Source organism: Aricia agestis, chromosome 15, assembly GCF_905147365.1.
Source record: "Aricia agestis chromosome 15, ilAriAges1.1, whole genome shotgun sequence".
Classification (NCBI taxonomy): domain Eukaryota; kingdom Metazoa; phylum Arthropoda; class Insecta; order Lepidoptera; family Lycaenidae; genus Aricia; species Aricia agestis.
In genome coordinates this window covers 9,006,117-9,022,174 of record NC_056420.1, presented here as the reverse complement: position 1 = coordinate 9,022,174, position 16,058 = coordinate 9,006,117, and the positions used below count along the sequence as shown (strand labels likewise).

The 16,058-nt window shown below is 36.7% G+C and overlaps 1 protein-coding gene across 1 annotated transcript in view; it reads left to right on the top strand.

Moving 5' to 3' along the window:
• Positions 1-6,725, top strand: part of LOC121734173 (hemicentin-2-like) — a 65,092-nt gene extending 58,367 nt beyond the window's left edge. The window contains exons 6-7 of the mRNA XM_042124625.1: positions 5,560-5,717; positions 6,271-6,725. Of these exons, the coding sequence (XP_041980559.1) occupies positions 5,560-5,717; positions 6,271-6,533 (421 nt within the window). The 3' untranslated portion in view covers positions 6,534-6,725. The remainder of the gene's footprint in view (positions 1-5,559; positions 5,718-6,270) is intronic.
• Positions 6,726-16,058: the final 9,333 nt, after the last annotated feature.

Genomic DNA, 16,058 nt, shown 5'->3' with positions numbered 1-16,058 from the left:
GAAAAAGTATTCCTTCCTGACCTCATATAACTTCAACACGTTTTGCTCTTAATTACGTGATATATAGTCTAGGGCTAATCATCTTGGTAAAAGTATCAACTTATAACAAACACTAGGTTTCATGAAGAAACCTAGTGCGCTGTGAATAAATGACATTTTACGTACTCTCGCCCAACTGTGTCAATAGCGCTCGTTCCGCAGAAAGAAAACGTTAAGGGAAAACTTCCATACATGAGAATTCATTTTATGATTTTTTTCTATGGCCGTTCATGGTTAATTACTTTAGAGATCAATGTCAAACTACCCCGCTCAGATACGAATATTCATTACTGTAAAATGTAATTCAATGAATATTTTGACACAAATCCCATCTGTGACTTTATCTGTGAAACTCTTCAAATGTCTTTGTGTGCTGCCGTTGAAGGTCATGTAAAATAGTTTTTTTGGAGTAGCGCGTCAAAGTATAATTGTCCGTATGAAACTACAAATAGCTACTGCAATATGTAAATAGCCCCCGGTCATACTGAAAACAGACCACATGATAGGAATTCAATAATTCTTGCAAATACAACAATAGCACCTATTTATGTGAATTAAGTACTCTAATTTCCCTGTGAAATGGATGACTGATACAAAGTAGGACCGACGTATTATGTAATAATAGCTCCCATACCGGTATCGGTCACGGTGGCCGGTTTCATTTAATCATTTTTTACTAAACAATCAGTTGATCAGCTCAAACAAAAAACCTACTCAGGCTCTCTTGATACTGCCAAGTTATATTATTATCTATATATTAATACGTGAGAGAAAAACTTTGTAACCCTTTTACGAAAAATGGGGAAACGTAGGTGCATTAAATTTCGCACAGTTATAGTTTATATGGTGAAGGAGTGCATCGAGCTAATATTATTTTAAAATTATGCTTTTATCATATATATTTTTAACAAATAAAACGTTACATACACTACGACACTACTACTAGGAAAAATGACAGATTTTTGAGTGACAACTGACAAGCCTATACATACGAATTATACTCTTTTATTTATGATTGAAGTCTGTTGACAACAAGTTGACAATGGATCATTGTTTTTATTTAATTTTAGATTAGACAATGCTTTATGCTTAAATGGTCAGTCTGAGATCTACTGAGTCCCAGAGACAAGAATTGAAAAAAACTATGATGAATTAGTCAATATTTTTTTACAAAATATAGGTAGTAATCCTAATGTCGTTGCAAGTAAGGCCAAATTTCGACCATTGGGCGATCTCTAGTTTATTATAAACCAGTCTTACAGACTATTAAATTAATATCCATAATTTTCCTTCTATTAAGCATTTACGGTAATTCTCAAGCATGTTGACTTGTAGGTTAAGCCATAATAATAGTATAGATAGCAAGGTTTTACAAACATACAGCTTAAAACATCCACAAGCCTAACTAACGTAGTTAATCGATCGATGTAGCCGACAAGTATTAGAGTGGAGACCACGTTTCGGCAAACGAAGTATAGAAAGCCCTGCGGCTTGATAAACGCTCTTTTCAAGAAAATGGCGGGCAGCGAATTGCTGAGCACTGCCCAAAATCGAGGAAGTTAGCGCTCGTTGAGGGACGTCGTTCACGTTCAAGTGGACGAAGAAAAACGTATGTTGATGATAATGTTAGTGTTAGTCCACAATACTTAAAATACCTTGTAAAGCAGTCCAAAAAAAGGAAACTCATATCGTTTTAATGAAATCGAATCAACAAAATGAACTGTTCCGATTCATCCAGAATTATCTTTGCTTTAGATACTTGAAAAAGCAATGACGTCGTAAATGCGGATACGAGTTCTAAATCTAGGGCAAGTGCGGATATTTGAGTTGGCATTGGCAGCGAATGGGGAATTAGCCCGCATTTCATTGTTTTGGCATTTTAAAATTTATCGGAGATTGTTTGTAAATTCCTGTTAGCAAAAGTTTTTTTGTTTCTTGTACGATTTTCTGTTGCATATATTGTACAATGTATAGAGTGAAATTTAACTACATTTTCTGGTACATACAATAGAATATTAATCGTTATCTTGGGGTGCAGCAGTGCCGCGCTTTAGACGAAGCATTATGTTACACTACACTATGACGTTAATTTTAAAATATAGCATATCAGGGTACAAAATTTATATCTATACATATAAATAAAATTGGAGTGTCTGCTTGTAATATTGAAAGAACCGTTTTTTACTACATGCATATTATGAATCTATAAACGATATATACACCAAAACAATATTTTTTACATTTTGTTTTGTCTGTATGTCTGTCTATCTGTCTGTCTGTCTGTTTGTTATCTCTGAAACGGCTGGAGCTATTTTGCCGGGACTTTTTTTGGTAGATAGCTGATGTAGTAAGGTGTAGCTTAGGCTACTTTTTAACCGACTTCCAAAAAGGATGAGGTTATATTTTCCTTTTTTCATATTTGTTAGCGGACTATCCATCTTTTTTATTATACCATGTTGACGCGGACGAAGTCACGGGAAACAGCTAGTATGTATATAAAACTCAAAGGTGACTGACTGACATGGTGATCTATCAACGCACAGCCAAAACCACTGGATGGATCGGGCTGAAATTTGGCATGCAGGTAGATGTTATGACGTAGTTACCGCTAAGAAAGGATTTTGATCGCTAAGAAAGGGTTAAAATAGGGGATGTAAGTTTGTATATAATAATACTTACTAACGCGAGCGAAGCCTCGGGCACTAAGCTCGTACAATATAAAAGCAATGACAAAATTATAAGGTCACCTTGTCGTATTGGGTAGGAAATAACAAAATAACAAAGTAAACATGCAGGTTAAGGCGTTATTTAGGTTAAAGAATTTAATATAAATTTATCATAAAGTTATATTATATTATGCTCGGGAAAATACTCATTTTCTAAAATATTTTAGCCGCTCATCCTTCAAAGCGGTGGAAGTTAATGTAATTATGAAAAATATTTACAATAGATCTCACATTTCCACGAAGCAGGAAAACTTAGGAAAATTAATGGCGGTACAAGCACGCCTGGACTTTGTTGATGGCGATTTTATAAATATCGTGGACAAAACGAAATAAAAATCGTTTCAGAAAAACCTCCAGTATAAAACTAAAGTCTAAACATACTCGAGAAACCCCACTAGTTAAGAAGTTTCTTGAGAAACAATGGAAGTTTTTGTAAGCAGTTAATAGTTGAACTTTTAAGTACTTAATAAAACTAACGTGAGTAGAAAAATTTCTATTCAACTGTTCGAAAAAGTCTTGTTAGTCGTTAGCCGTAAGTAATTTCTTTTGACCCTACTCGCTTTACTTTGTTAACTGGCACTTGCTCAATTTTATTGGTATAGTTAACGGCCACAGATTTTTAATTAGTATTCTAAATAATATGTATTATATAATCTAAAATTACGTTTAGGTATAAAACATATGAATGAAATATCAATTTTATAATTAAATCTATAAAAATATCATCAGTTGATTGCTTGTAATCCTTGAAAAATATAAATATTTTAGAAAAAAAATTTATTTAATGACAATATCAAATCACAGATAGTTCTATTATAAATTTTACGATTTTTAATATTATTACTTAATTGTAATTGTAACCTTTTAAGCTCTAGAATTTATGCTCAGTATAACTAAATAAGCTCGAGTTAAGCTTTAAGCTTATCTCGAAGCTTGCTTAGTTCAAGTCTTAGAGTTTCAGAAACGCCTGCCGTCGATTTGCATATTTTCCGAACATTAAGAACCCGTAATATTGCTTTTATATTATGCACGATAAAATATGTAACTACAGGTTCAGTTGGGTCGTCACAATGTTAGAAAATTTCTATACGACATTGTGTTAAATAATAATGATTTAATTTTAATTGTCAATTCAGATAATTGACAATTAAAATTAAATTAATTATTGAAGTGGGAGAGCCATGCTTCGGCACGAATGGGTCGGCTCGATCGGAGAGATACCACGTCCTCACAGAAAACCGGCGTGAAAAAGCGCTTCCGCTGTGTTTCGCCGAGTAAGTTTACCGGAGGCCCAATCGCCTACCCTTTTCCTTTCCCTACCCTCCCCTATTTCCTCCGTACCCTCCCCTATTCCCTTCCCTACCCTCCCCGATTACCCCTTAGAAGGCCGGCAACGCACCTGCAGCTCTTCTGATGCTGCGAGTGTCCATGGGCGACGGAAGTTGCTTTCCATCAGGTGACCCGTTTGCTCGTTTGCCCCCTTATAAAAAAAAAGACGTTTATCACGTAAATATGTGTCTCAAAAACAACCACTGTGTGGGTAGTAGTTTCGCTTTTCGGCCGAAGGCCTGGGGTTTAAATTCCGCCGAAGTAACAAAATATTTCAATTTTCCTAGGTTAAGGATAAGTTTGAGCATGATAAAATCTTATATTTGTGTATCATATTTTAATCTTTAAGTAATAAATAATACCTGCATATAGATGTTTAAGAAGATAACGATACGTCCATTGACCATGGCACACGTTAAGTTTTTTTACGCTACTTCTTATATTAAAGAGAAACCATTGCGATACGTGATTGCTGACTATGATTAATGATTGTATTAGAGAACATAATATTTACGCTATATTTTCCTTGGAAGGATTAGAGGATTATAGGAGAAGAGAGGGTTGGGGTAGTGTTTATGATAATAAATGTTTTTTCCATAAACTTATAAGTTTTTTCTTCACGTGATATTTACCGATTTTTGTTGACAAACACCGTAAATTTATAATATACGTAAACGTAAATACAAGCAGTAGCACGTCTATGGTTTTTTTAATGAAATAAGGGGACAAACGAGTAAACGGGTCACCTGATGGAAAGCAACTTCCGTCGCCCATGGACACTCGCAGCACCAGAAGAGCTGCAGTTGGCGGCCTCTTATGAGGGAACAGGGTAATAGGGGAGGGTAGGGAAGGGAATAGGGAAGGGTAGGGAAGGGAAAGGGTAGGGGATTGGGCCTCCGGTAAACTCACTCACTCGGCGAAACATAGCACAAGCGCTGTTACACGCCAGTTTTCTGTGAGCCCGTGGTATTTATCTGGTCAGGCCGGCCCATTCGTGCCGAAGCAAGGCTCTCCCAAGTCAATATTCACCCTCCTCAGTATTAACCCTCCGTACACCTCGTGGATAAAAGTTGCACCCACGTGGGGTTTCCCAAACGGCAAACCCCAAGACTTAAGTGGATAAGCAATGTGTAATTTATTTTAATTAAATAACTTTTTTGTCTATTTTAAAGTAATATAAAACGTTACTAAGTAAAAATTTGTAAAAATGTTATAAAATTTTTGTACGTCTTCTGGAGTTTGTCAAGTCTCACGTGGTGCACGAAGGGCTAAAGTTCGTATAGTCACTAAGCTTTATATTATAAAATGTTATTTGTATACAAATATAATTTATTTCAAATTCAGTGCAATAATTAAAACTATTACAAAAAACTCTATACAAAGTATTATGACTTAGTTTTGCATTTCAATACATCCTGTATTGAAATCTAATCAGAAAAATAGTGACGTGTCATTTTTTCAACAGTTTCATCTACTGGTACCGTGGCGAGCAGGTGGTGAACTATGCTCAGCGCGGCGGCATCAGCGTGGAGACGGAGCAGAGGACGCGCACCAGCCGCCTGCTCATCGCGCGCGCCATGCCGCACGACTCCGGCAACTACACCTGCGCGCCCAGCAGCTCAGGTGTGTAGTAGGACTATGCTTAGACGCAGACGGAGCAAAGGACGCGTACCAGCCCCCAGCTCGTCGCACGCGCCATGCCGCACGACTCCGGCAACTACACCTGCGCGCCTAGCAGCTCAGGTGTGTCTCTGGGATGTTATCACCTAAAGATAGTCCTTAGGTGATACCATCCCAGAGATAGGCGCTTACGACTAGTGAAGCAACATATTACGTAAAGCACTCACGACTAGTCTTTGTAGCACACGTACGTGTTAATACATAAATCATCCACATGGAGTCGTTGTGCGCTCGAGTTTAACATTGTTGATATGTTTGTGTAAAAGGTTTTTTGATCTGGTTTAGTGATAACTTGGTGATATGCACATCCCTCAGGTGTTAATGCTCACATAACACACTCCTACAAGAGTCCTACTGGACTTTGAATAGCTACTACTGGACCTTGGTATACAAAAATAATGCCAACTTTTTATCCGTTAAATATTTTACGCATTCTAAATATTCACCCATCATTGTATACCAAATGTACGCTACAACGAGAAATATATCTGTTCAGAATCCGCGTCCGTGATAGTCCACGTACTGAGCGGGGAGCGGCCGGCGGCGATGCAGAGCTCCAGCTCCGTGCCCCGGCAGATGCGACCGGCGGTCATCACCGGCCTGGCCGCCACCACCATCCGCCGGCCCTGGCTGCCCCTCTCCATCACCATAGCGGTCTACTGCTTCACTTCCCTCTGCATCGTATACTCATTATTCCTAGTCAACATCGGCATGCATCTCTTCTTCGGCGACTTCGCGGTAATCCGCCACGATAGATGACCAAATTTAGGGTAGACGCAGTTTGGAAATTTTAATAATGCTTGTATGTAACGATTAAATTTAATGTTACTTATGTAATTGTGTATTAAATACAACGATATGTAGATAATAATAAACGTTAAGTTTCTTTGTGTTAAGATTCATCGTTATTTATGAAATAACGATAAAATTGTGTAACGGATACCTACTGTAATTAAAACCAGCTGTTGTGTTAAAACATTTACGAATTAAATTGAAATTTTCCACGTTTAAATATTAGCTTTTACTGAGTTAATATAAAAATGTTAAGTCTTTAATGTAACGATTAAAGTTTCATTAGTTATCAACATTTGCGTATAACACCTATCAAATATTTAAAATTGTGAAATTGAAAAATAGGGCCCTAAAATCTACATATTTCTATTTTAATTAAACTTTAATCCAGTTCAAAAGCTATCAGACAGTAGGCAGCATCTGAGTAGTATTCTCTTAATCTATAACGTCAAATGTAGTACAAAGCAAGAATCCTAGAACGCGTTAGACCTTGGACATTTTATCAGAATTCCTTTGAGTACTTTTATCACACCGAAACTGAATTGAAACCATGTCGAAGCGAAGTTAATGTTGGATTAATGTAGCAGAGTCTGGTTTCGAATTATTACAAAGAAACGCGGTCTGCATCGAAGTAGTTTCATTGTAATCACGTCAATGGGTTATCCATATGCATACTTAGTATATACTATAATATTATAAATGCGAAAGTCTGTATATATATATATATATATATATATATATATATATATATATATATATATATATATATATATATATATATATATCTCGCTTCGGTCGCTTCGGTCGCTTTAATTATGTTTTAACTAGATGATGCCCGCAACTCCGTTGCGCCAAAATTAGTTAATCGCGAGGGAACCGTGCATTCCTATTCGCTCATAGCTTTAGACGATAACCGTCTCCTGTTTCGCTTTTTCCAGTTAACTACGCCAATCTTAATCCTGCAGCGAGATTAAGAGAGAATCGATTTCGATCGAGACTTAATCTGCGCCGTGCTCTGAGCCTCTATTTGTTTGGTGTTCTATTTGCTTTTCATCACATTCCTAGTAATGAAGACAAAAGTGGATGAACATGGTGCTTAACATTTTGAAAAGTTTCGTTTTTTGCATACATTTAGGACCGGAAAAATTATTTGAATCAAAAAAAAATATGGACTCTATGTATAGCCAGATGAAGTAGGTAAATTACAAGGTTCAAATAGAGAAGATGCGATGTTTTTATTTTTGTTTATTTTTAAAAAAACTCCATGTAGAATGGACCACAAGTGTATTAAAAAATTAAAACACTGAAATTTACTGCAAATAATGCTTTTTAAAATTGACAATTTAAATTATGTATGTATGACGTCATCACTGTTTGACAATTATTGACAATGGCCCCACCTGATCGTACCTCTCAAAAAGTTGTCATGCCCCGCGTTCCATTTAGCGTGAAAAACGATCAAAACGCTCAAAATGGAGGCATTTTGATCGTTTTTAACGCTAAATGGAACGAGGGGATAGCATGTATGACGTCACTGAACGCTGATTAATGTTTTGAAATCCGTTCAAGGTGTTTCAAGTTACTTTTAATTTTGTAAAAAAAACAATATTTTATAAAATATTAATCTTGCAGTTCTCTTCTTTTAAATTTTTTCAACGTTTTAATAGCAAAATTTTAATAAATATTATATTTGCATGTTCCTTAAAAAGAGCAATTGACCTTATGTTTTAAAATGTCAGTTACCTACTTCATCCACTTACTTCTTTAATTGTTAAATAGCTTCTCATATCTCGCAAGGATTATCTCGTATCCTTAGAGCCTTGCGCCTGAAGCTTTATGAAATATTTATGGAGTCACGACACAGAATAAGAGATACGTCTAAGAGCTCTCGTACAGACGTTTTTGTTCTTAAAAAGTTTCCTGTATACGTGTAATATAAACATTAGTAAAAGATGCTTGCGTCCCTTTGTTCCTTTTTCTCGTTTTGCTGTACTGTTTTTAGAGTGACTTTATATTGCAAGGCTATTCGCTGATTGAATATTAAAGTAAATGTATTCAGTAAGACAATTAATAATACTTCCAATAAATCCATAGCATTATTTTTTTTTTGAAGAAAGGGAATTCCTATACTTTAATTATTTAAAAAAAACTTGATAGCAAATCCCAAAATAATATTAATTTCCGATTATGAAATTCCGGCTGTGTGAGGCCAGCCTTAAAGGAGCCACTTTACGGGACTATCGATGGAATTTCAATCCAAATAAAGATTTCGGCGTAAATATGAAACAAAAATACCAACACAGAAACCACAACTACGCATACAGTGAATTCAGATTGGATGGCGATGCGATATTATTGCGGAAAAAAAAAGAAACGGGTTATTCCAATCGAAATTGCGCGGTATCAGAATTTTGTTTATGAGAGTGCATTAAATTGTTTCTGGTATAGCCGAAGCTGTTCGTTGTTTACAAATAGCTCGAATAAAACGATATATTGATTCACTGGTCCCAGTCACTTAAGCCACGGTTTTAGAGTGGACTGCAAACACTCGCGTGTCCCACTATTCCGTGCTCTATTAAGCTGTTGTGAATACCTTTGCTCCAAAAGAAATACTAGTGGAACATTACATTAATTTCAATTTACCTTCTAATCCGCATTGCTTTTTATGCTGGCTTTACAATGGTTCACAGTAATAATAAACACTTTTCATGCACTTATTCCACTTTTATTAATTTACTTTATTACATTTTACACGACCGATTTCGATAAAATCATCATCAAGTTTATATGTATATTCATTTAATCGAAACTGGTCGTGTGAAACATAATTGTTACAAAATAAATTAATACTTAAAAGTGGAATAAGTGCCTGAAAAGTGTATGTTCTGTGAAACATGAATTTCCACCAAGAAGTTATCAGTACATTCAAAATCATTCACAATGGTAGTCTAGCTTTTATTTTTAAGAGTACGACTTATAAAGCCTATATTTTGAGCCTATATTTGTCAGTCTTAAAAACAGTTTTACAAATGTGATATCTCTTATAAATGGTTCATTTTAACGTTCATAATATTAATCCGTAATCATCCCTACGTATTCATAGTATATGAAATTTTAATTATTTTAATCGAGAAATGAGTGCTTTGCAGTGGCGGAGATTTCGACGATGCCAGTGAAATAATTATGAAAATAAATTTTCATTGAAAACCTTGACGCTTAACGATTAATTATTTTATCTGCATAGCCTATTGTATTCAGCTTTTCTCGAATAACTTAATTTATTTTGAAATCTTTACCATACAAATATTTTGCCGTCTTCCACGCAAGTAAAGTTTTTCTAAAATACTCTGTAACTTTGTAAATATAGTTTAAACGTGTATATACCATTATGTATATAGTCGTAGGGCTTGTTAAAATTATTAATGTAAAATATTATACTAGATTATAGGATTTTAACAATTTCTTTTCGGTTGTTACAAATAAAAAATATAGTCGAAATTAAAGTTATTAGAGTAATCAAAAACTTATTGATCATTATGTTTCAAAATTTTATAAAAATATTTATTTTGGGCACAATCAAATGTTTCAATACTACAAATTTCATCGTAATAATTGTTTTGATTTAAAATATTATTAGATATTCAATTAGTAATCTAAAACTTAAAAAAATATATCATTTTTGTTGCGATTACTTCTACTGTTATTCATGAATGTATTCATAATGATTGTTATACAAAAACATGAAAGAATTTTATAGGACCAACCTATATTATTATTTCTATCTTTTTGTTATGAAATATTCATAGAGTGATGAAAAATAACCGGTCGCTAAAACGGTTATCTTCGTTTAGAACATGCCAGAATCGGCACATTTTGAAATATAGTTAACAAAGGTTGTGTAATAACTATCATGCTTAGATGTAACTATGTTACTTAATGTTTGTAAGTTAATTATAGTAATAAATAATTAATGACAATGATGATCTTTTCATTTTTGGTGACCTTAACAAAAAATAATCCACGTGTGCAGACCAGTCTATTCAAATTAAAATTCAAAATATCTTATGAGTTATGACAAATAAAATAAAAGAGAAATATAATAGAAAATAATAATTATTATAAAAGACCAAGTAAGAACATTAAGAAAGTATACGATTAAAATGTTCCTTGTTGCCTACCTGTATCGCCTTCTAAACAGGATCCTTACAATGAAATGTAATGGTCCTGCCAATACTACAATGTAACTAATTTCTATCATAATTTAAAGACAAGACCTGAGAAAGTCATGCTTCGGCATAATTTTTTCGCAATTAGGGCAATCCGCCACGACCTCACTGAAAACCGCGCACTGTAAAACTCTGGAATGAACTACCAGCAGTATTTCCGGACCGATACGACCTGCAAACCTTCAAGAAAAGAGCGTATTCCCTCTTAAAAGGCCGGCAACGCACCTGCAGCTCTTCTGATGTTGTGAGTGTCCATGGGCGACGGTAGTTGCTTACCATCAAGTGACCCGTTTGCTCGTTTGCTCCCTTATTTAATAAAAAAAAACTGGTGCAAAATCCTTTTATTTCGCCGAGTTAATGAGGGTGCCAGAGAAACGCGAAAGTTCTGATGCCTAATTGTTTTAAACACTAACGGATTTCGTCGCGGTGCACTATTCTTATTACATACGGTTCCAGCACTTTCTAGCGTCCATAAATCAAAATGCTAAGTTGTTTAAGCCATTATTTTTAAAGGATTTAAAGGATTTAAGCTTAATGCTTAAATCCTGACTGGTGGACGACGATCTCAGTTTAGTTGCAGGCTCATGTTGGATGCGAGTAGCAGGAGATCGGTCATCTTGGCGTTCATTGAGAGAGGCCTATGTCCAGCAGTAGACGACGGCTGATATGATGATGATGATGATGAAGCATCAACTATCGCCAACAACAAAAAGGACACCTGTCCTCTTGTACCTACAGTCGCTAGGAAGAAGCCAAGACGTCGGTAGTAAGAAGAGGACTCTACGACACAATACGTGCTCAAAATATAAATAGAAATACTTAAGGATATCTTAGGGATAAAATGAAAGATTATTATATTTTGCAATAAACCTAATTGTCTGTTTTTCTATAGAAAGAAATCCTTCCTAAAGTGGCCAAAGTAGGTACGTTTGCTGTTGAGAGCTGGTGATCCTACTGCTGTAGGGTCTTTCCAAGCAAAAGAAGGGATATGAATAGGGCTCAGCCCTCAGGTAAGGGAAATAGGGAAAAAGGCAAGTCACTACGCTGTGGTATCCAAATTGTGGTCTCTATTCGATAACCGACTTCGACTCTAATAGCTATTATTGTAATAGAAATTAATAATTCCTATTTCACAAGATACATGGTGTCTTCGCCGACTTAGTTAGCTACAGCACTTAAGCAAACAGAATATGCTGATGATGACTTTAGTGAGGCTTCATCTTAAAGCGATGCTGTTGAATGAATTCTTAATTAAAATTAATTTCTCCCTGAAGTATAAGGCTTCTTAGGTATTGAGAAAGAGAATAAATAATGAGTGAGCTGAACCAGTAACTTGTAGTACTGAGACCTAACAGAGGTATAGAAGACTAGAAGGAAACTTAATATAGAGCTAGCCTTCAAAGCTTATAATATTATATCTATATATATCCATATATATCTATGGAAGCTTCACACCACGTCAGTCTGGCCCCTTGGTAAGTACCTTAAGGACTTGTGTTACGGGTACCAGATAACGGAAATATATTTAATGCTTTTATACTATACAATATACATATATTAAATATTTTTATTATATGATACACAATATATTTAATACACATCCATGACCCAGGAACTTTGTAATGTAAACCAGGGTGAAATAAAACGTGAAGTAACTATTTGAACACTATCACTTTAATCACACTTCACAAAAATAATTGGGCAGAGTTTCTGCTTAACAATTTGACTCGATACAAAAATCAGCAAAATGAGCGAGTACAGGGTATTTAAGGCTTGCTCCCCACCAGCGAGGCATGGCTGGCTGGCGTTGGCGAGTGGTGGGGGCCTCGGCAAGGCATGGCATTGGCTGGCTTATCTGGCTTGCTGTGATTGGCGGAGACCCTTGTTTACACTCGGCCATCCTGAAACAGTTGCTCCCGCAATGGGGAGAACGCCGCAATTAATACCAAATCAACTAGCTTTCTAATAGATCAATCAGGTCTTCCGTTTCTAATTGCTCATCAGAGCTGCTGGCAGAGTCAGATATAGGAGCCACGCTTCTGTAGGGTCTCAATGAATCTGCAGCTACTAATCCAGTGAAACTTTTGTATCCCCTTAGCCCTTTTATGCTGCGAATCCTATATCTGTCATTACCAACCACTTTTACAATTTTATAAGGGCCAGAATATAAGTCATCTAACTTGGTATTCACTTTAGACGCACTACTGGTGGGAGCTTGTTTCCAGAGCACTAGATCCCCCTTCCTATAAATACGAGCGGGTTTACGCCTCTTATCAAAGTTACGCTTCATACGCTCTGACGCTTTCTTAATTCGTGCACTTGCCTTCTCTCGCCTAGCTGCCGCTGGCTCGACAGGCCAGTCCGGAATTTCAACGTCACACCGTGATCGACCGCTACGAGCAAACATGAGGTCATATGGTTTGTAACCTGTGCTGGAATTTAGGGAGTTGTTGATACCCCAGACTATATCCGGTAAACAATTGACCCAGTTAGGAGATGCTTCGCTCGAATCTGTAACCCGTAATGCGTCGAGTATGGTACGATTTGTCCGCTCTACCTGCCCGTTGGCTCTGGGGCATGCAATGGCATTTAAAATATGTTTAAATTGTTTATCAGTAGCAAATTTCTTAAAATATCTACTAGTAAATGCTTTTCCATGATCGGTTACGACACGATTTGGATAACCAAACAGGCTAAAAATTCTTTTAAGAACTCTAATTGTTTCCACTGAATTCACCGTTCGTACAGGTTCTGAAATTACAAACTTCGAAAAGGCATCAGTGATGACCAACAAATAAGTGTAACCCTTTTTTGACCTACAGAAAGGACCTAGATGATCAACATGAATCATTCGCATCGGCTCAGTAGGCTTAGGTATGGGATTTAATAAACCTTGTTTTTTTCCATGTTCTCCCTTACCGTATGCACAATGTAAACATGAAGAAACGTATTTGCGAATGAATCGTGTCATTTTAGGGAACCAGTAACCGTTCTTTATGAGTGCCATACACCTATCTAACCCTACATGACCTACGTCATCGTGATGCATTTGAACTATTCGCCATCTTGCCATATCAGGTACTACCAAACGATTTCCATTAGACGTTTTCCTATAGAGCCCATCATCCACAATAACGTAGTTATTAGAAATGCTTGTATCCGCAGAATTTGCTTTCAGCTGTTCAATAATTTGCTTCAGTCTGTAGTCCTGATATTGTACGGTATAAAACCAGTCGCAGACTTCGAGACGATTGACATTCATTACATCACACGGATTTCTACTCAGCGCATCTACGTGTTGCATGCGTTCTCCAGGCCTATATTCGACACTAATATCATAGTCCTGAATGAGCATCCACCATCTGGCGATGCGGGGAAGGATATCACGTTTCGTCATGGTCGCTCTTACAGCGGTACAGTCCGTAACGACTTTCACACGCTTTCCTACCACATAGACCCTAAATCTACGAAGTGATTCGACTACCGCGAGCGTCTCTAACTCGTAACTATGATAATTGCTTTCTTCTTTACTCGTTACGCGACTAAAATACATGACAGGGCGCAGTGTACCATCGCTCTGTCTCTGCAATAATATACCTGCTATGCCTAATTTGCATGCGTCCGTGTGAACTTCGGTTGGCAGCGCGGGGTCATATAAAGCGAGGGTAGGCCTGGTCCATAAACATTTTTTTAATTCCTCAAAGCTATTTATTTGTTCGGGGCCCCAAACCCAGGTTGCATTTTTCTTTGTCATTTCGGTCAATGGTCGAGCAATAAGAGCAAAATTTTTTATAAACTTCCTAAAATAACTGCACAATCCAATAAATTGGCGTATTTCGTGTACACTAGTAGGGACTTTAAACTGTGAAACCGCTGCCAACTTCAATTCACTCGGCTGAATACCGTCCGGGGAGATTTCGTACCCTAAATACGTAATTTTATTTTGTAAAAATGAACATTTCGCCATATTCAACTTTAAATTCTCATCAAGAAATTTTTTTAGAACTACCTCCAAAATTTTTAAACCCGACTCAACGTCAATAGACGGTAGAAGTAAATCGTCTAAGAATGCTAGTATATCGTACACGGATTCGCCGTTTTTCGAATTATGAACGTTAATCGAACTGACAATTTTGTTTATAAGTCGCATAAAAACAGATGGGGCATTAGCCAAACCAAAAGGGACACGCACGTACTCGTACTGACCTTCGTTTGTGATAAAAGCAGTTTTATGTGTATCTTCGGCTTGTATTTGAAGCTGATGATAGCCTTGTGCTAAGTCGAGACTTGTAAAAAAATTCTTTCCAGCAAGTTTAGAAATTTGGTCGTCGATATTTGGTAATGGATACCTATCCTTTATGGTGATAGCATTAAGGGCACGATAATCTACGCAAAGTCTAAAATCACCATTTTTCTTTTTAACTAAAATGACTGGCGATGCATAATTGGAATCGGATTCTTTTATAATTCCAGCGTCAAGTAAATCGGAAACTTTGGACCTGACTACTGCCTGTTCGCTTTGTGATAATCTATACGGATGGCGATAAATAGGCTGATCTGATGTTAATCTTATTTTCATTTTTAGCAAATCTGTACAACCTAAATCACTAGTGCCAGATGCGAAACAATTATTGTAACGATGTAATAAAGTTAATAACTTATCACGATCTTTTTCATTTATTGGCCCTGACTTAATATCGGAAACATTTACTCCACCAATAGTAGCATCGGTTGCAAGACTGGTACTTAATATATAACTGGCTAATGGCAAAGGTAAGGCAGATATGGCAGATTGACTAACCTGAATGTTTGGCTGTGGCTCGCTTTGTGGCTCATGGTTGTCGGCTCTCGTCATCACCTCACCCTGGCGCCAGGTGATGTTGCTGGTACCCGTGTTGACCACCTTCATGTATCCGTCGGCTCCACGCAGCAATGTAGCCGGCAGTGAATAGGAAACACCTTGCAACTCGAAGTGACGGGGCGTGGTGACGACGTCGTTCGTGTCTCCATTACCTACTATCTTGACTTTTATAATGGAGGTTCCAGGCTGTAAACATTCATCTTCAGCACAGATCACTGGAAACCGTTCACGCTCCTGAATTGTATTTATGTGTTTGGTAAAATCTATGTCCTCCTCTTGTTTAAGCGTTGCAGTGCCGTTGCTGATAACTAACGACATACCATTCCCATTTATAACAGGCTGGCCAATCAACAAATTAATTCCTTGCATGTCGACATTTGCTAGGTGTGCCGTGCATTTCAATGG